Below are 18,628 nucleotides of genomic sequence, written 5' to 3' on the forward strand. Positions count from 1 at the left end.
TCCCACCCAGCACTAACGCCAAGGAGGCGACCAGCGAGCTGCAGAACTCAAACCCTGATGGACTGTTTATTATCGCCGGAGACTTCAACCACGCAAATCTCAAGTCAGTGGATCCTAAATTCCATCAACATGTGGACTTTGCATCAGTTGTTTACACAAACATTCCCAGCACGTATAGAGTGAAGCCCCGCCCCCACCTTGGATACTCAGACCACTTGTCTGTTATGCTAATTCCTTTTTTTTTTTTTTTTTTTTTTTTTTTTCGCCTGTCCCGTTTGGTTCTTTAGCCGTCAGAATTGTTGTCTGAAGACCAACAAGGATACCCAATGGATTTACTTTGCCAAATGGATCATCGTGGCATTGCCGTATTGGTCCATTTGGTCGATCTTTGTTTTTATTATTTATTATATTTTATTTTCAGATGTTACAGACGGGACAGACATGAGTGAGGGATAGGAAAGGGAGAAAGAAAGAGGAAGGAAAGGAAAAACAGAAGGGGAGAGGGACAGTGAGAAAGGGGGGAGAAAAAAAATAAAAATCTCCTGGATCACCTGTTGAGAGAAGAATAGAAAACAAGCAAAAAAAGACAAAAAAAAAAGAAACAAAGCAACATACTAAACACAACACCATCGCATTAATCTAGCTAAGTGTAAACAGCAGTAAATACTAAATATTCAATGTTGTTGTGCAGCACGCAGGACAGATGTGCTTCGAAGTAGCAGCCAAGAAAGGTGTAATTTGGGTCTACGAGCAGTGAACACCCGTGTGCATACCTGTGTGGATCAGCGCGCTTGTATTCCAAAGGTTTCTCCATGTAATGATCTGCTAGGGAGTGTGGGGGGGCCACAGCCCCGTCCTCCAGGGTGTGAAGCAGGTATGGAGGAGATCAAAACTCCAGACATCCAGAGGCCCCCAGAACACAAGAGACCATGGAAGACCAACAGAGGGGCAGCCGCGCCACTGTTCCAGTAAGAGCTGAGGAGAGTCCCAGATGAGGGCTCACTCAGCAGCCGCGGAGCAGAAGCCAGGGGGAGTTGCAGTGACGCGCCCGTGAGCTCCGCCGGCCGCCAGCTGTGCCTGAGTGACCGAGGCCGAGAGGCCGAGAGGCCGGGGGCACCCCACCTCCAAAGGGGCCCGAGCGAGCCCCAGGCTCCAGGCCCCGATAAGCGGCCGCCAAGGAGTGAGCCGGTGTGTACCTGGACGCCCACCCCCAGACACAAGGAACCACCAACGCACCGACACCTGAGGGAGTTCGCCACTGGCAGGGGAAGTGGTGGTGGGTGGAGATAGGCCTCCAAACCTTGGAGGGCCTGAGATGTCCCCAGAGAGGTGGCGCCTGACACCCAACCTGACATATAGACACAGACATACAGGCACACACAGATACAAACATCCATTCCCACCCTCATGCTCTCATATGCACTTACTCCACACTCAACCAACGTGGAGACAGACATAAAGAGACGCTGTACACACGATCACACTCCCCAAGCGTACTCTACAAACCGGGTCTAGGTACCCTTGCCCCTGGAGGGGGGGAACTGCACCCAGACCCAGGTAGTGTTACCCTTTTCCCTGCGGTGGGGAGAGGCAGACCGCCCCGACTCCGCAGCAGCAGGGAGGCCCCACACCCCAGACCGCAGTCGGACGGCCAACTCCACCTAGCCCTCCCGCTCCAGCAGGTCGCAGAGAACGGGGGTGAGAGAAGACTCCAAACCTCCCTCCACCCGCTCATTGTAATGTTGATGCATGTGTGTTCTAAGGTGCATTTAAAACCCAGGAGGGCATGGAGCTACCTGCCAGAGAGCAGCAGGTAAGCGCATGGTCCCTCCTGCTAGCCCTCAATGTCTAAGTGTATTTAAAATTGAGAGGTGGGCAACAACGCCAGGGGTGAGGTATACACCCTGATGGTACTTTGGACTCCGTGTATCGTGCCCACCCCCAAGATCCTATATGTATGTGTAATGAGAGTGTGAGTAATGTGAATGTCTAAGTTGTGGGATAAAATTGAGGCAGAGGCAGCCAGAAGGGGACAGAGGGGGGGGGGGGTAGCCTCCTCTGCACCCTGGTGACACACCCCTACTCCAAGGCCCTGCATGTGTGGGTGGTTGTGGTGGAGCGGGAAGAGGGAGGCAGCTGGAGATGGGGAGGGAAGGAAGGGAGGGGCAGGTAACCCCTCCCTGGGGCCAGCTCCCCCGCTGACCCCAGTAGGCACCCCCACACTCCGCGACCCGCCAGGGAAAGGGGGCCCAGGCCCATCCAGACCGGGGCCCAGTGCAGCAGCGCCTCCCGGCCCCACACAGCCCGGGACAGTCCACCCAACCCCACCACAGAGAAAACTGCACCCACCCCACCATCCACTCATCTTCCAGACTACATAAGACAATAGACGCCCAGGCTGAGATCTTCCTCCACCTCTCCTGTATCTCCCCCTCCTGCAGAGGGAGCTCCTGAGGAGAGGAAAGCTCCTGCAAGATGTGACAATCTCCCCCACCAGTTGAAGAGCCCCCCAGGTGGTTCGACGCACCGGCGGCACCCTGCTCCAGGGCCAGGCCCCCATGCACCCACCCGCCCACAACCCCGGCAACACACCAACCAGGATCCAAGCCCCCGAGGCCCGGCCCGGGCCCCAGCCCAGAGACGGAGCGCCCCCAGAACCTCACGCCCATCCCGGACCCACCCAGGGGCAGCCAGGCTACCAGGTCAGTAACCCACGTCCGTCAGCACAGACCCTCCCCTAGCCCCGCTGCACGCAGCCGCGAGGAAACAGTCACCTGAGAGCCAACAGAGCCCCTAACCGGACATGACCGCTACCCCGGGTTGAGCCCCCCAAGGAAGATGCCTCCGGGGAACCCCCCGACGCCCTAAGCCTGTCCCTACCCCCACACCAATCACAACAGTGAAGGCGGGACCAAATTATGACCCCCCACCCCCACTAGGTGATGGAGCTGATCAAAGGAGCCCAGAGCGATTGATCTGATGTGGTGGCAGAGGCTGTATCAAGACTAATGTAATCAAATAGATAATTTCTATATTGGTTAGAATTAAGATTATTTTTATTTTTCCAGTTCATGAGGACTGTTTTCTTGGCTATGCATAGGGCAGTGAAAACCATATGGGCGATATTCTTTTCTGAAGTGACATTATCTAAGCTGCCCAACAAACACACTAAGGGGGAAGTTGGAATGTTACATTTCAGACACTTCGATAAGTCTTCACATATCTCGCGCCAAAACTTCTGAACTGGTGGACAGAACCAAAGAGCGTGGATATAATTGTCCGGTGAATTGGTTTGGCAGTGTGAGCAGTTGTTGGTAGACGTAAAGCCCATCTTGAACATCCGATGACCTGTATAGTGCACTCTATGTAGTATTTTGTATTGTATTAATTGCAGACTGGGATTTTTAATTAATTTAAAAGTTTTTAAGCAAATCTGAGACCAGAAGTTTTGGTCTAAGCTGACTGATAAATCTGCTTCCCACTTTGCAGTAGGAAGGGATATTGATTCATCTAATTTAGAAAATGTTCTGTATATTTTAGATAATAATTTGGGGGATTTAAGAGTAAGAAAATGTGCCGCACTTAGTGGTGTTTGTAATTCAACTTGACTGAGGTTAAATTTCTTTTTTACTATGGATTTAATTTGTTGATATTCTAAAAACCTTGTCTTGTTGATCCCATATTGTGCAACTAGTCTGTCAAATGGAATAAATTCTGTTCCCTCTAATATATGTTCTAAGTATTTAATTCCTTTACAACTCCATTCTGGGAAATTAATCATATTATTGTTTTGTAATATGTCAGGGTTGTTCCAGATAGGTGTACGTTTGCATGGGATTAATGAAGACTCCGTTATTTTTAGAAACTCCCACCATGCTGTCAGAGAAGAGCTGATGTTGATGCTTTTAAAGCATTCATGTCTTTTGATGTTTGAGCTAATAAATGGTACACTGCAAAAATGGCTAGTCTATATTTAGGAAATAAATACTACATTTGATACAAAAAGCACTGAAAACAAGTGAAATTATCTGTCCATGCAGCAAGTTTATTTTACTTAATAAGAAATCTTGAAATAAGATTTTTTAATCCAGAAATAAAAGAACACATTTGAGAATTGAAGAGGGTTAAAATAAGCTTTAAAAGCTCAATTTAAGATAAAATTACTTGATATCAAGTCCCAAAAGTAAGTTAAATATGCTAAATTACAGTCTTTTTTTATGTTTTGAATTCTTACTTGCAGCAAATGAATGCACTGCAACGAGAAAAATAGTTCTAATACTATGAAAAACTACTCAATATTAGTGAAGTATGATTAATTTGTTTCTTGATTCAGGTTGGCTTATCTTAAAATAGAGCCAAATCGATATTAAATCCAGGCAAAAAAACCTTAAAACAGACCTTTTTCCAAGAATACTCTTTGGCTTCTACTGAAATCACAACCAGGACAAGAGTGATATATGTCAACATTTATTTCTCTCATGAGAACAAAATCCTTTTTTTAAACAATATAGGGCTGCTGCACAATCCCTAAAAGTCTAAATCAACCCTTTAAAAGGCCTAAACAGAGAAAAGAAATTACATTTTTGGCCTTAAACTTTTGTGACAGTCACATAGTCTCACAATGTTGTAAATAATGGCATTACTGACTTAAAACTTTACATGCCTCAGGTAAAGTGTCACTAAGAAAAAACAACTTTCATTTGTAAAGCATTATAAGTAAAGCCGTTTCTCAGGACATTGCTAGGCAAATTAGGAACAAAGTTGTACAAACGTACTACAAAACTAAACAAACTGCAAATGACCTGATAAAATCCTGCTTGGTATTCACCTATTTTTCAAAGAACGACTTCCACTCACCTATTGCTTTCTTATATGCACTAGTGGCATCTTGATCATGGATGGCATCAGTGATTACCTCAGTTTGTATGACAGAGAGGACCGTTGCAACACATTTTGGGTATGTTAAGTGCAAGGTGTAGTAATATGCCATCAACACCAACATTCCTTCCCAGAAATCCTCCAAGGGGAGAGTGGTCACTGGTATGTTTCCTACAGCAACAATGCTGGTTGTTCCATCAAAAAGCAGCACTGGGGAAAAGAGAGGCCGCTTCTCCAGGTATAGCATTGCATCTTCACCCGGCTAGAAAAGCACAAAAAAAGGACAAATTCTTCAAGATTTTAAATGAAAGGGTTGCTGTGCATCCAAACAGCTTAAGACACAAAAAGCAATATCAACAGTTTAGAATGCTCCAACTGATTTACTGTTGGAATAGAAGAAATAAATATAAAATATCATGAATATGAAATTTTGGAAATGTACACAGCAAAATCTCCAGTGTTAAATTAACACTAGAGAGTGTCTATATGGGTCCACACCTCTGAGTGTTAAATACAACACTGTTGAGTGTTAAATTAACACTTTGACAGTGTTATATGTTTAAAAGTAACCTAGTCAGTTTTGAAGATTAACAAAGGCTAACACTGAGCAGTGCTGATTTTCTAACACTGGAATATTTCTAACATTTTGAGTTATTTTCCTGTGTTAGAAAATCAGCACTGCTCAGTGTTAGTCTTTGTTAATCTTCAAAACTGACTAGGTTACTTTTAAACATATAACACTGTCAAAAGTGTTAATTTAACACTGGAGATTTTGCTGTGTATTAATTCTGAGCATGAATTTTCTCTAGTTTGCAGCATTTTTATCATGTCTATTTGTGCTTTTTTTCTCATTTGTTTTTTAAAACTATTTCTTTTAACTTTGTTACATATTCTAGTTTTTGAAGGCCTTTTTAAATATATCATTTCACTGCTTCTACTTGTATCCTAACTGCAATGTGCTTTTGCTCTGTGCTGCCTCTCTGGAGTAGGTTTTGAATAACAATTAAGAAATCCTGACTAAGGAGTAATTTAATCCCTGCTGAATTGAACTTCAATCCACTCTTATTAAGCAGGAAAAGCAAAATAATAATATTAATAATAACAATATAAGTAAATAGAGTACAAGTTACAGTGGCTGGTATTGCAGCTGTTCGCACCTTGAGGATATGAAGGAGAGCCTCACTGGCACTTCCCAGCCGCTTTGGTGGTGTAGTTTTTGAAGGAAAAAGAGATGGAAGTGCATTGAAGAGAGTGACAGTAAAATCCACTGTGAACGGAGAAAAGTATCTCAACAAAGCAATCCGAACATATCTGATGTATGGATTTAATGTATGCAAAGGCCACTTACCTCCACGTACATCCAAGGGGAGAGGAGGTTTCAGGACCTTCTTCCAAATGCCATAGAACTGCACCTTCGAACAAAACTCTGCCCATCGACCCTTCATTTGATCTTTGTATTTGCAGTTGGAGCCACCAATGATGCGACGCAGTTCATCCATCGCCTATGACAAAGTTGTGCTCAGTTAGTCAAGAACTAACTAAACCTATCCAGAGAAAGCAAAGAAATTTAACTGAAGGTAGTTGAACTTACATTTCGTATGTCTTTGAAGCACGGGTATGCTTCAAGTATTTTTCTAGGCCTGTCTTCTTCCCTTGTAACATCTGCGTCAATAAAAGCTCGTCTGGCCTCAAACTCCAGGTCCAAAATTTGAGCAACGTCACTTTGGTTGGGTTTTGCATTGGGTTTCCTGTACATGTTGCTCAAGGTTTTGTAATGTCTTGCCTGCATCTTCAGGCTGTCATGGTCTGCTAGGGAAAGCAAAGAGCAATTGTAAGACATGGTGTAACTAGACTTCACAAAATTCAGATTTTTCTAATCAGTCATTTCTAGTAAGGTTGCATGGTTGTTTTTAAGTATAATATTTATGAGAATTAATGTTTAGGTTAAATATGTTTGAGTAATGAACTGACCCTATATGTCCTGATCATTTCCCTTTGTGTCCTTTTCTTATAATGATCATGGATTTATGTTAATTGTTAGTTTGAACAGAATCAAATATTAAAACGAAAGTTTAAGATGCCCGTGAATAAAACTGTGGTGAAAATAAGGTAAAGGTTGTTTACTGTGTATATCGTTCACATCAGTGTGAACAGTGATTATGAGCTGATGGATAAAAATATTTTAGGTAATTTGATCTATGACAGAAACACTGTGATAAGGCATGATAGATGTGACCAGCATGAGGATTTACATGTGTAAATAATTAGCACTGAGTAACACCCATTACAACACAAAGTGGTAAAATACTTACTATGGCTAACTGGCAAACTGGAATGAGGGATCTATCATATGTTGATTTTACACACCAACTCGAGTTAATGCCAAACCACTATGATTTATGGAATAAACACTTAGAACGGGGTTCATTGCTTCAACCATAATTTGGAAAGAGCTGTAATAGGAACAGTCAGACTGAGAGGTAGATAAGGGTGATGGTGGACTTACCAACAACATCATCTGGAGGTGCAGTTGAAGGACCTATATCAGGCCTGGGTGCAGAGCATGAGGCTGACTTGAATAATAGTGGTAAAGCCAGCGTAGTATTGTTTGACGTAGTTGGTACAGTGGAGGGTAGCGGCAATTGGGATTCTTTCTCTGAGGAAAAAACAGAAGATGAACAGAATGGGTGGTCTCTTTGAAGTTTTAGATGTCCAAAAGTCATTAGTACAGCAGACCAAAGTACACACCTGCATTTGAGTTATCCTCGCTGAGGTCATCATTGCTCTCAAGAAGTATGGTATAGTCACTTGAACCACTTGCTTCACCACTTAGGTCACCTTCAGTCCCATTGTCTGTGTCATCTGAGCTGAAAAGAGTCTTCCTGGGCCTGCCTCGTTGTGGCATGGAGCCCTGCCTCTTCCTTGGAGACTTCATATTTTGGAGTCGTTTGTACAGTTTGGTGTAGATGGTCAGCTGTGGTAAAATAATATATTTTTGTACATCCTTTTATTATCTCACTCAATTTTAGATATTGTAGTGGGTAAAGAATGACTTACGTATGGCATGTGTGTGTCAGCATCACGTAACATGGGGTAATAGTCGACAATCTTCTGTGACATTGCTCTCATTTCGAGTTTGGAGGGGTATGTTACTTCTTTCCCCATGGGACTAGCACGGAGGATTGCAACCATGCTGGTGACTGTGTTCCTTACAAGTCTGCAACAGAGCTCCTTCGACATCCTACAGTCCTTTTCCTTTCCACTGTGGAGCAATGCAAAGTACTGACTGCGCACCATGTCCAACTCTGAATCTGTATACACCACATACTCTGGTGGGTCTGGCATTTTCATTTTTTTGTCCGCAGTGTAGGAAATGGGAGTGGAAGTTTGAGGCTGACATTGTGACACATCAAAGCCTAAGGGGTTACTCTCGCTTCGATGGAAAGTGTTGGCATCTTGGTCAGTACTCTTAAACTATAACAGTTGTGGGATATAAACAAAAATACACAATTAGGCAAATTAATGCTAGACAATATGGACAGTAATCATCTTCTTAGTGGTATAATGTGCATTTACCTTTTGGCTGATAAAATCCCAAATCTTCTTTCTACGGAAGAAATTTTCATGGCCCGGAAAAAGATCCTTTAGGTCATCCCGGGTAAAGCTTCTCAAAGTTTCCTCATCAATATTCGCAGCTGTAAAAGAGAAAAACAACTTCAAAAGTGATATTTATTTCTCTTTTCCTGGGCGTGGCTTATAACATATTGAGGTCATTTTTTGTCAGTAAATGTATTTTAGCAATAAGTAATATTAACAGGATAAAATGTCAAACTTAAAACAGTTTATCAAATATTTGGGAATGCAATAAAACTATTTTTGGGTGTCTTCAAGAATGATGTTCCAAGTCTATTTAGGCAAAGACAGCTCAAGGCTATAATGTGGATAAAGTTCAGAGTAGAGTACAATCCTAGCTCCAAGTTTCAGAAATGATGCTAACAGATGCTAAGGCTGCTTAGCTAACGTACCAAAATAACTGAAAAATAAGACTTACCCTGCAACACAGACAGTATGGCATCATCAAACTTGTCCATGCCGTGACAGCAGTTCTCTAGTTTGTTCCAAAGCCTCCACTCACAGTACCTGGAAATATCCTACAGCTTAAATAAGATCATTTAGCTAAAGTTAACACATTAGCTAGATTGCTAACTAGCAGCAGCCCTCACAAAACACGACTTTATCTTAATAACACCATTGTACCATAGTATTTTTCAAATCAACTTAATGTTACCAACCTTAAATTACTGTTCACTTTGTTTAGATAAATAATTTTGATCTTCCTAACGGTCCTGATGGTTAACAAAGCAGGGGAAAAGAGTTTGTCCCACGTGAAAGTAACATCACGACAGGAACTGAGAATGCGCATGCAGAAAATTATTTATATTTAAATTTTTTTAAGTAAAAAAAAAGAAAATAAAAATATAAATTCAGTCTTAAACACCTATTGCCTAAAAATAAATATAACTGATGTAATTTAAACCTGAAAAATTGGATAATTAAGGATACATATATTTTTAAAATCGCCTACCTTTCCCATGGTCCCACACTCTCATCTGTGGCCTTCAGTGGAGAGCGGTAAAGTAAAGCTGCATTGCTACAGCGCGAAAACAGTTCACCATGGCGCTCTGGAGATGTATGATCTGTTTTATCTTTGTTTCTTTAACTCTGAAGGTGCTCCTTAGCCACATAAATGCAGCTCATGGTCGAAGGCAGGATTTTTGGGTTTACTGTGGAATAGATGGCTGTGAACAAGATTTCAGAGTTTTTAACTCATTCTTTCGCCACATTAAACGGACGCACCCTCTGTATTTGACGAATGGAAGCCCACCAAGAGGATGGAGGATCCCCCCAACATCCCACTCTTTAGGATCGGAAAATTTTGGTGTTTCAGTCTTTGCCAACTGTAGTACTGCAACAACAACCAGCACCGTGGAAATATCAACTGGTGGATCTTTGGCTGAAGTGCAGGAGCCTCAGGTTGTTGACAGCCCGATCACGGTAAGTGTTAAACTAAATAAAATGTAGTGTGGCTTCTGATGACAAATTTAGCTATGTCTAACTCCTCGTATTTGGTCCTATATTACTTTTAATCCTTTTCTCCATTTTTAATCAAGAGAAATTTAACGAGATCTCGCGATATTATATCGCTAGATATTGTTCTTCAAACTGTTACAAGCGATTTCCACTATGGTTGGATTTTAAATCACAATTTCATCCTGCAGGATGAAATAAAAAATAAATAAACAGAATAGCAGTTCAGTGTAGATAGTACAGGCTATGCTGCAGCCGGAGAAGGCACACACTCTGCGGCTGGCATGTCTCCTAGTGAAGTTTGCATCAAAGACACTCTCAGCGCGCTTAAATCGTTCAATGTGGCAGCAATTTGGGTATCTCGTAGGAATTATAAGTGGTGAATACGGTTTCAGGTAAGACACAGAGTATTTGGAAGCACTGTAAAAAAATCTGTTGGCCAGAAATACTGCCAAAACATGGATAAGAATGATTTTCTTGAAAATTAAATTAATTAATAAATGCATACAATAAAATATATCCATATACTAATACTAACATAAATTCTAAGTGCAAATCTAAATTACGTGATTTAAAAATACATAAATAATTTAATAAATACAACAAACATGTAAAGAAACTAATATCTAAGTGCGAACAAAAATTCATTATTTAAAAAGATAAAATCTCATTCTCATGAATCCAATCCCTAGCCTCATCAAAACAATGGACAACCCCTTTTTTATTGTTTCTTTGTCTTTGATTTCTTTTCCATTTCTTTTTTCTTTATTCCAAAGAATGAATATTATATTATCTTATATTATATTGAATATTCACAACTGTAACACTAGTCACTGTCATGCACTTTGTTTTTTAGTGGACCAATCATTAGGTGTAACTGATTATACCTGTTATGTAAGAATTTCTATAATTGGCCAGGAGTTTGGAGTAACTTTGTTTTTCTGCTCTAAAGGAAGAAGCTGTTGCTAAAACATCCTTTACCAGACACAATATTACCAGATCTGCTGCAGCTTTTGCTATCAGTGTTCAAGAACAGTGCCACTTATCACAGGTATGTTATAGTCTTAATGGATCAATACATTACATAAGGCAATCAATGTCTTACTTGTTCATAATGGAATTCAGAATTATTATTTTTTTATATAAATGCAGAATAAGTTACTTTTGTTTCAAATGTTTTCACAGAGAACGGTCAAACATATCATCTCAGGAGTGCAACAGTATCAGGCTGTTCTTTTGGATACGCTCAAGGAAAGAATGAAGACAGTGTTTGAAGATAATGCCGAGGGAACCACTCAGCTTCAAGATGAGGCTTTGGCTACATTTGATAAATTCATGGATCCTTTCTCCACCATTGCATATGGACAGAGTAGAGCCATAGGGGAAATGTTCTGTCCAGTCAATGCAGAGGAAGTAGTAGTATCCCAGAAGATATGTTGGGTAAAGCAAGGTCTTTCAAGGGTCATGTCCATAAGGAACAAAAGTTTTTACTATGTACCATTAATTGAAAGTCTAAAGCAGTTAATGACTAATGAGAGAATCTTTACCATGTTGAACACTGCACCACAAAGAAGCAGAGAGGGATTCTTCTATGATTTTAGAGACGGGTCCCTCTTTACATCTCACCCCTTGTTTTCTCAGAGGCCAAATGCATTGCAATTAATACTGTACACAGATGAAATTGAAATATGTAACCCCTTAGGGTCCCATGCTTCTGCAAACAAATTGGTCATGTTTTATTATACTTTAGGAAATATTGATCCAAAATTTAGGTCAAAGTTAGCTGCAATACGACTTCTTGCTATTGCTAAAGCAAGTGACATTTCTCAGTGGGGTATTGATGTTGTACTGAAAAGAATACTTCAAGATCTATCACTGCTTTACAATGGTGTAAGGATTGAAATGTCAAATGGTGAAATTGAATTGTTTGGTGCTGTTATAGCCATTTGCGGAGACACGCTAGCCCAGCATGAGATTGCTGGCTTTAAAGAAGGGATTGGTTTTGCTTATAGCAAATGTAGACACTGTGAATGCAACTTTGATGATATGCAAAGTGTTTTTGAGGAGAAGAAGTTTGTTCAAAGAACTCTGGAGAAACATATCAGGCAGTGTTTTGAAATAGATAAAGCAAGCACAGATTTATTGAAAGCGTCCCTCAAAACTACTTATGGAATTAATAGAAGAAGCAGACTAGTTGATGTTCCTGCATTTGACCTGATCAAACAAACTCCACAGGACATAATGCATGTTATTTTTGAAGGTGTTGCATCAATGGAAGTTAAATTTGTATTAAAACACCTAATTCTCTCAGGACAATTGGAATTAGACAAGTTTAATTCAGACATTCAAAATTTTCCTTACTCACCTCTTGAAATACGGGATAAACCATGTCCTATTACCTTTGGCACTTTAGTGGCTAACGACAACAAATTGAAACAGTCTTGTGGACAGATGCTAATTCTTTTAAAAATATTACTTTTTCTTTTGTATGGTGTGGAGAGTGAGTATGTTGTATTTATTAGAAAGTTAATTATGATAGTTCAAATAGTTCTTGCTCCCATTATTTCTTTACAAACTGTATTGCAACTGAGAAGTATGATTGAAGAACACCTGTATCAGTTCAAGCAACTTTTTCCCGAAGCCAATATAATACCTAAGCAACATTATATGTTGCATCTTCCCAGTCAAATCTTATCCCTTGGACCTTTAATAAGGAGTATGTGCATGCGCTTTGAGGCAAAGCACTCCTATTTTAAACAGTGGGCTTCTAAGTTAAATTTTAAAAATGTTTGTAAATCCCTTGCAAACCACAATCAATTTCTTGAGTGTTGTCAAAATGAAATAGGCACTGAACATCCTATTTTTGCAAAAGAAAAGGAATTCGGGCCAGTATCAGCTGTTAAAAATAATGAATATGTTAGGAAAAAAATTAAAGAATTTTTTGGAATAGATGTCATGCAGTCTGTTGTCTCAGTGAAATGGTATGTTCTAAATGGCAATAAATACATTGCTGGGAAGTCCATGATTATTGCAGATGTGGATGGCACTTTCCCTGTGTTTGGACTGATAAAGGATATCTTTTTGATTGACTCATCTTTTATTGCTTTTGAGTACCAACGCTATGAAACTTTGAATTTAAATGAAGACTTATTGGCATATGAAGTAACTGTGCCCATTGTTGCTCAAGCTACAGAATTAGCCCATGAGCTCATTGATTATACTTCATACTTTTCTATTAGTTTTAGGGACAGTGTGTTTGTGCCAATCAAATACAGTCTTTCTGATATTATTTCCCATAGAAATCACCCTTAAGATTAGGGTTGCACCAAGTATTGGCTTAGTGTAGTTTGTGATGATATCAGTTGACAGTCATTAAATGTTCGCTAAACCAATGTCAATGTTGTACCACATAATGCTGGCATGCTGGGACAAACAGCTGTCTTTGAAATGTGATTTGTATCATAAATTGTGGTTAATTTTTTTTCCCTTATATGTACAACTTTGAAGTCAGACATGATTTTGAATAAATCATATTTTCAACAGGTGCCTTTTGTGAATTTCCTAAATCAAGCAAATTGAGTTTGTCACTCTATCTTGAAACAAGTGATATTTTGAGAGACATCTGGTGAGAGACCTAATGTAGGCTATTTTAAGAGTTATTCTTCCCATTTCTGGATTTCTGTACTAATATAGACACAATTATATGGTTCTTCTCAATTTAAGTTTATTATCTAAAATCCAGACTTAGAAACAAGTAAATCTTTTTTTAAAACAAGACAAATAATCTGGCCTGTCTAAAAATAGGATTTTAAATCATGGCAAGCACCAGATAATTTGCAGTGTAGGTCTGAAATCTCTAGATCCTTGCATAGTGCCTGTTCAACATCTAGCCAGGGCTCATCTAAGAAGGTATGTTTTAACCATTCTGAGATGAACTGAAGCCTGTTGGCTAAGAAGTATTGGTGAAAATTAGGCAGATCTAATCCTCCTCTATCCTTGGTTCTTTGTGGCGTTTTTAAGCTGATACGCGGGGGTTTATCTTTCCAAAGGAATTTGGAAATATATGAATCCAGAGATCTGAACCAATCTTGTGATGGTTATGCTAATTCCAGTATACAGACCCTGTAAACCAGTTCCGAGACAGGAGAGAACCTGGCCTGCAGGAGCTCTCTCTGCTCTTCAGGACTGCATTGAGCACACTGAGTGTGGCATGTTCAGGGAGGCTGCAACAAATGGCGTCCACACCAACTTGGAGGAGTACACATCATCTGTGACCAGCTACATCAGCAAGTGCACCATCAGGACTACCATAATACTCTCCAGCCTTTTTTACTTTTATTTTTGGGGTGCCAGCTAGAGGCTTCTCTGACAAAGGAACTTTGCTACTGGGTCAATCCCCCACCTCGATTCAGGAGAACACAAACACATACCCCATTAACCCAGCTAACACCAACTGACTCTCTAAATTAGAAGATTACAACACGAGGCTTATCCTCACAAGACTGTGTATTAAAAAGTGAGCCCACACTCTACAGGCCCTCTCAAAGAAAGTCCAGCAAATAAGTACCCAAAATAATATGAAAAATGCCTGTTTCCAGGGATACAAACAACCTCGTACTCCAGTTCAGTATAATTCACACACACACATACGCTGGGTAAGTAATAACTGAATTACTGCCACCTTAAAGGCCTGTGGTAAGAAGTCTTGCAGGATGGACTCTAATAGAGACGTTGATAGTTTGGAGAAAGTGCTGACTTCCTTAAGTTATCTCACAGAGATCAATCAGAGAAAATGAGTCTAAATATTAATAGTATTAAAAGTAACTGTACATAATGACATGTCTGTGAGAAGGTTATGAATATTATTTTCTCTTGTGGTAAAAACGTTTTTTACTATTTACCCAGAGTTATATACAATGACTGTAATAATAAGATCATCCACCTCTGTGTGACGAGGGTTTGGCAGCTGCTCAGCACATTGTTGACACGCAGTATTGAAGAAGTTATAAAACAATCAGAAAGAAATCTACTGTAATGAAATTATTCACCACTGCTATATAATCCATCACTGTGATTTTAAATGTTACTGAGAACTGAAGAAGGTTTTCAGGGAATACTATTCTTGCTATTCAGGAGTACTAAAGTCTTGGATGGGCTCTTTTACATTTTGAGAGAGCCAGATTATAGATCTAAAGATTGACTGAATGCAGAGTTGAGGCTCAGCATCTCCATGTTAAAATCACTCACAGCATTTATTTTATCTCGACTGAGTATTAAACCAGAAAAAAGTGTGAGAAATAGGAAAGACCCTCTGAGTGAGGGCGGGGTGGACACCTGGGGGTGCTGGACTCATGCAGACTATGTAAACTGATCCTTCAGGAATCAGAAGGATGAGTAGGCAGAACAAATAGTATTAATTATTAAAACTAACAGGGACATAGCATAGGGAGCAGAGTGGCTCTTTAATAATCCACACATTACAACGTGTTATTCTTTGGTGGAGCTGAGGACGCGGTGTTGTTTCTTTCTTGCTTAAACTTGCTTTTTTTCTATTCTTAAATCGTTTTTTGCCAACTTTTGGTTTGTTGTGTGACATCTGGGAGCAGAGACAATTTCTATGGACGTGGAGTTTATTGGGAATAACAGGAGGAGAGAAGCTGCACAGGCATGTGAAGACTGCAGTATACCAGCTGTAATGGTGGCTTCACTCACTGCCACGACCTCATTTCACAGACATTTGATCATATGCCTGCCATTATGGCGCAGGAAGCCACTGCAGTATATAAGCCATGTACACGCTGATATAGGAGGAGGAGTCAAAACCAGAACCAAGACTTTGAGTTTTTTCCACAAACTCTTAATTTTTAAAACCTCATCCTCTGTATATCTGTACGTCTCTGTGCTGGGACTGGAACTGCACTGGAATATCATTAAAATGGTAAAAACCAACACAATTAGACACTTGTGTCTTCAACCCAGCTGTGGAGCTGCAGCACAAAGTTTACAAAAATCAAGAGGTGCATGACCGGCTGACACGACACAGGATGTGATGTGAAAAACGTCACGCGACACGGCGACAGCTAGAAACGACAGCTGCTCCATCCAAAGTGGGACGGATGCCGTCTTTGGCTGATTTTTCCAAGCAAGTTTCCCAGTTATCTATAAAACCCACATTGTGTGTTTTTCAATACGACTCAGACAGAAATTTAAAGAGAACATGCAGCTAAACATGTCACTGCTCTGATTGGGGAGGGGACTGGTTAAATGTTAATTTTATTGAGCTCTGATTGATTAAACCAGTGTCTTTAATGCCAGTGTGAATTATCATTTTACAAAAGTGTATATTTATCTGTAGTCAGCAGTTTTAGGTTTCTTGAAGGACAACTCACTAATTTCTAACGTTTCTAACTTCACATTTCCTAATATAGAACTGCCAATAACCCGTTTGTTCCTCAGCAGGTCAGCAGTAGTAATAGTTTGTCCTTTCTTGAAGTGTTTACAATGACTCGCGATGCCTTTCGTTGTGCCTCGTCCATACATTTTTACCTCGTTCACTGTGAATTAAATGAGGATCCAAGTGCAGGCACTCACTGAGATGCAAAGGTGGTTTATTGTAGCACAGAGCACAAGGTGGAAATGGCAACATGGAACAAAACTAATCTATACGGAGACGAACTAAACTCCTGAACAGCAAACATGAACACGAACATGAAGGAGGATGAATGGAGGCATGTCAGAGTATTTTTGCTTTTAAAGGTTTTATTATTCATATAATAATCAGCTAAGAGTGTTTATATTTCTGTTCTGTACTCAACCAGCTGCATATTTTAATTGCTGGCTCCCTACTTTATAACGGAAACTGCTTGCCTTCACATTATCAGTCTTTGCCTTCACATTGTCACTGTTTGCCTTCACACTAGCAGGAAACCGCCACCCACGAGTAAGAAACAACCTTGTAGAGAACACAAAGTTTTTTGATAAACCACACCTGTTTTCTTGACAAGATAAGGATGATATTTCCTTTTTTGTATGCTTCATGATGTGTATAAATAAAGCCAGACTGCACCAAGGAGGTGTGTGAGTCTCTCCCTGAGTCTCTCACCCGTGCACGTTTAAAACTGCTCTAAGTGTCTGAGTGATATTTCATTGCATCTGAGTACTTTGATAATAAAATATCTTTAACATTTAATTGGTCCTTCTGAGCCGGAGTGGACATTGATATTTTTTCAATGCTCCAATAGGAGACCTTCGTCAAGTCCTGACGTCGTGAGAAGCCCACGCTGTCGACTCCTCTCCAGGCAGAGGATAAAGTCCAGAGACGTGACGTTCGGGTTCTGGCCAGCGTTCTTATAAGAGGTCCACGACTTCAGGGGTTGATGAAGGAAACCAAAGCAACCACACAATAACTCAGGTGAATATTTAGCACTCACTCACATCTTGCGCAAAACGACTGAGGCAACCTGTGGTCTGTACATTAAATAGTTTCCCGTCAATGTATGACAGATTAATTAAGTAACATTCTCGTCTGAAAAAGGACTGGTAGAGGTTACAGCTCGCCTGAAAGAGGGCTTGGAGCAAGTTTAATGTCAAAATACGACAGGATAGTAACATTCTCGTCTGAAAAAGGACTCGTAGAGGTTACGAAGCAGCTCGCCTGAAAGAGGGCTTGGAGCAATGTAGAAAGACACAGTGTTGCCCAGAATAAAAAACTCATTACGCGTATAATCTGTTGTTTTACTGTTTTGTTGGTGGAGTAAGTTGATTTTACAGCACATTAAGGAGGCTGAACTACTCCACCGAATTGTTTACCGTTGGTTGCTCGAGTTCTGGTGGAACGGGAAAAGGTTGTGTTTCATCACATAAAATTGACACCGCTTTCAAGGCTAGCTTGAAAGTAGAAGGCCGTGTCAATAGCCTCTCCCATTCCTCGTGCCAGAGAAAGCACCACGGGTGTGTATGTGTGTGTGTAAACGTAAATATATCTATGAGCTAATAAAAATAATAAGAAAGAAAAATGGGTAATAAATCAACAAAACTCACTGCTGACGAGCAGTGGCTAGAGAAAAATGTCCAGGCGCCGGACAAACTGCAGTGACTGATAAAACCCTTATTAAGTGAAAACTAGAGATCAAAGTAGTTTAAAAAGGTTGGAAACAGACCTCAACGAATAGATATAAATATAAGAAGTACAAAAATAAAATAAATAAAGACAAAATTACATTAGAACTTATTTTTAATGTATTGAAACTAATAATAGGAAGGATAACAACCTGTAAACTTATATTAACAATGAAACATAGTTGGCAAGACGTTCATGCCCAGAATGTATAAAATAAATAAAAGGAAATAATTCACACGAAAACCTTTTAAATAAAATAGAGAGATGCATAAGGTACATTAAGGCTGTGTCATTGGTCAGCCAAGGAAAGTGTGTGAAAAGGTAAATGTCTCCAGCTTGGGAAAAGGTGAAGCTGCAGATCACCCGAAGCCCTTGATGGACACAAAATAAAATATAAAATATATAATAATAAATTGCTTGGTTAGACATGCAACAGAAAGAATGAAAGTGACCGAAGGTTGGATCTGAGATGAGGCAAACAGAAGACCAGTCTAAAAAGTAGGCACAAACCTGTTCAGAGAAGAAGCAAATTTGTACAGATTG

General features: G+C 40.3%; 2 protein-coding genes across 5 annotated transcripts; one reads left to right on the plus strand and one right to left on the minus strand.

The window, feature by feature from the left end:
- Positions 1-4,451: 4,451 nt before the first annotated feature.
- On the minus strand, positions 4,452-9,515 carry LOC146716700 (uncharacterized). Of its 4 annotated transcripts, none has more exons than XM_085467384.1 (10): positions 9,464-9,515; positions 8,930-9,018; positions 8,455-8,573; positions 7,936-8,352; positions 7,627-7,852; positions 7,385-7,534; positions 6,470-6,687; positions 6,227-6,380; positions 6,036-6,145; positions 4,452-5,140 (listed from the first exon to the last, which is right to left on the minus strand). In XM_085467384.1, the coding sequence occupies exons 2-10, from the start codon at positions 8,967-8,969 to the stop codon at positions 4,829-4,831; spliced, it is 1,746 nt and encodes a 581-aa protein (XP_085323510.1). In that variant the 5' UTR covers positions 8,970-9,018; positions 9,464-9,515; the 3' UTR covers positions 4,452-4,828. The 4 variants fall into 4 exon arrangements, with proteins under 4 accessions (XP_085323510.1, XP_085323497.1, XP_085323504.1 ...); XM_085467371.1 differs by lacking the exon at positions 9,464-9,515 and adding an exon at positions 9,171-9,301; XM_085467378.1 differs by lacking the exon at positions 9,464-9,515 and adding an exon at positions 9,171-9,219 and having other exon boundaries at positions 8,930-9,035.
- Positions 9,516-9,552: 37 nt separating this feature from the next.
- LOC146716701 (uncharacterized) lies at positions 9,553-13,511 on the plus strand. The gene is made up of 3 exons (XM_085467363.1): positions 9,553-9,933; positions 10,919-11,017; positions 11,152-13,511. The coding sequence occupies exons 1-3, from the start codon at positions 9,553-9,555 to the stop codon at positions 13,276-13,278; spliced, it is 2,607 nt and encodes an 868-aa protein (XP_085323489.1). The 3' UTR covers positions 13,279-13,511.
- The last annotated feature ends 5,117 nt before the right edge of the window (positions 13,512-18,628 follow it).

Source organism: Copadichromis virginalis, linkage group LG2, assembly GCF_057382275.1.
Source record: "Copadichromis virginalis isolate Kocher_CV1m ecotype Utaka linkage group LG2, C_Virginalis_male_GT1.1, whole genome shotgun sequence".
Taxonomy (NCBI): domain Eukaryota; kingdom Metazoa; phylum Chordata; class Actinopteri; order Cichliformes; family Cichlidae; genus Copadichromis; species Copadichromis virginalis.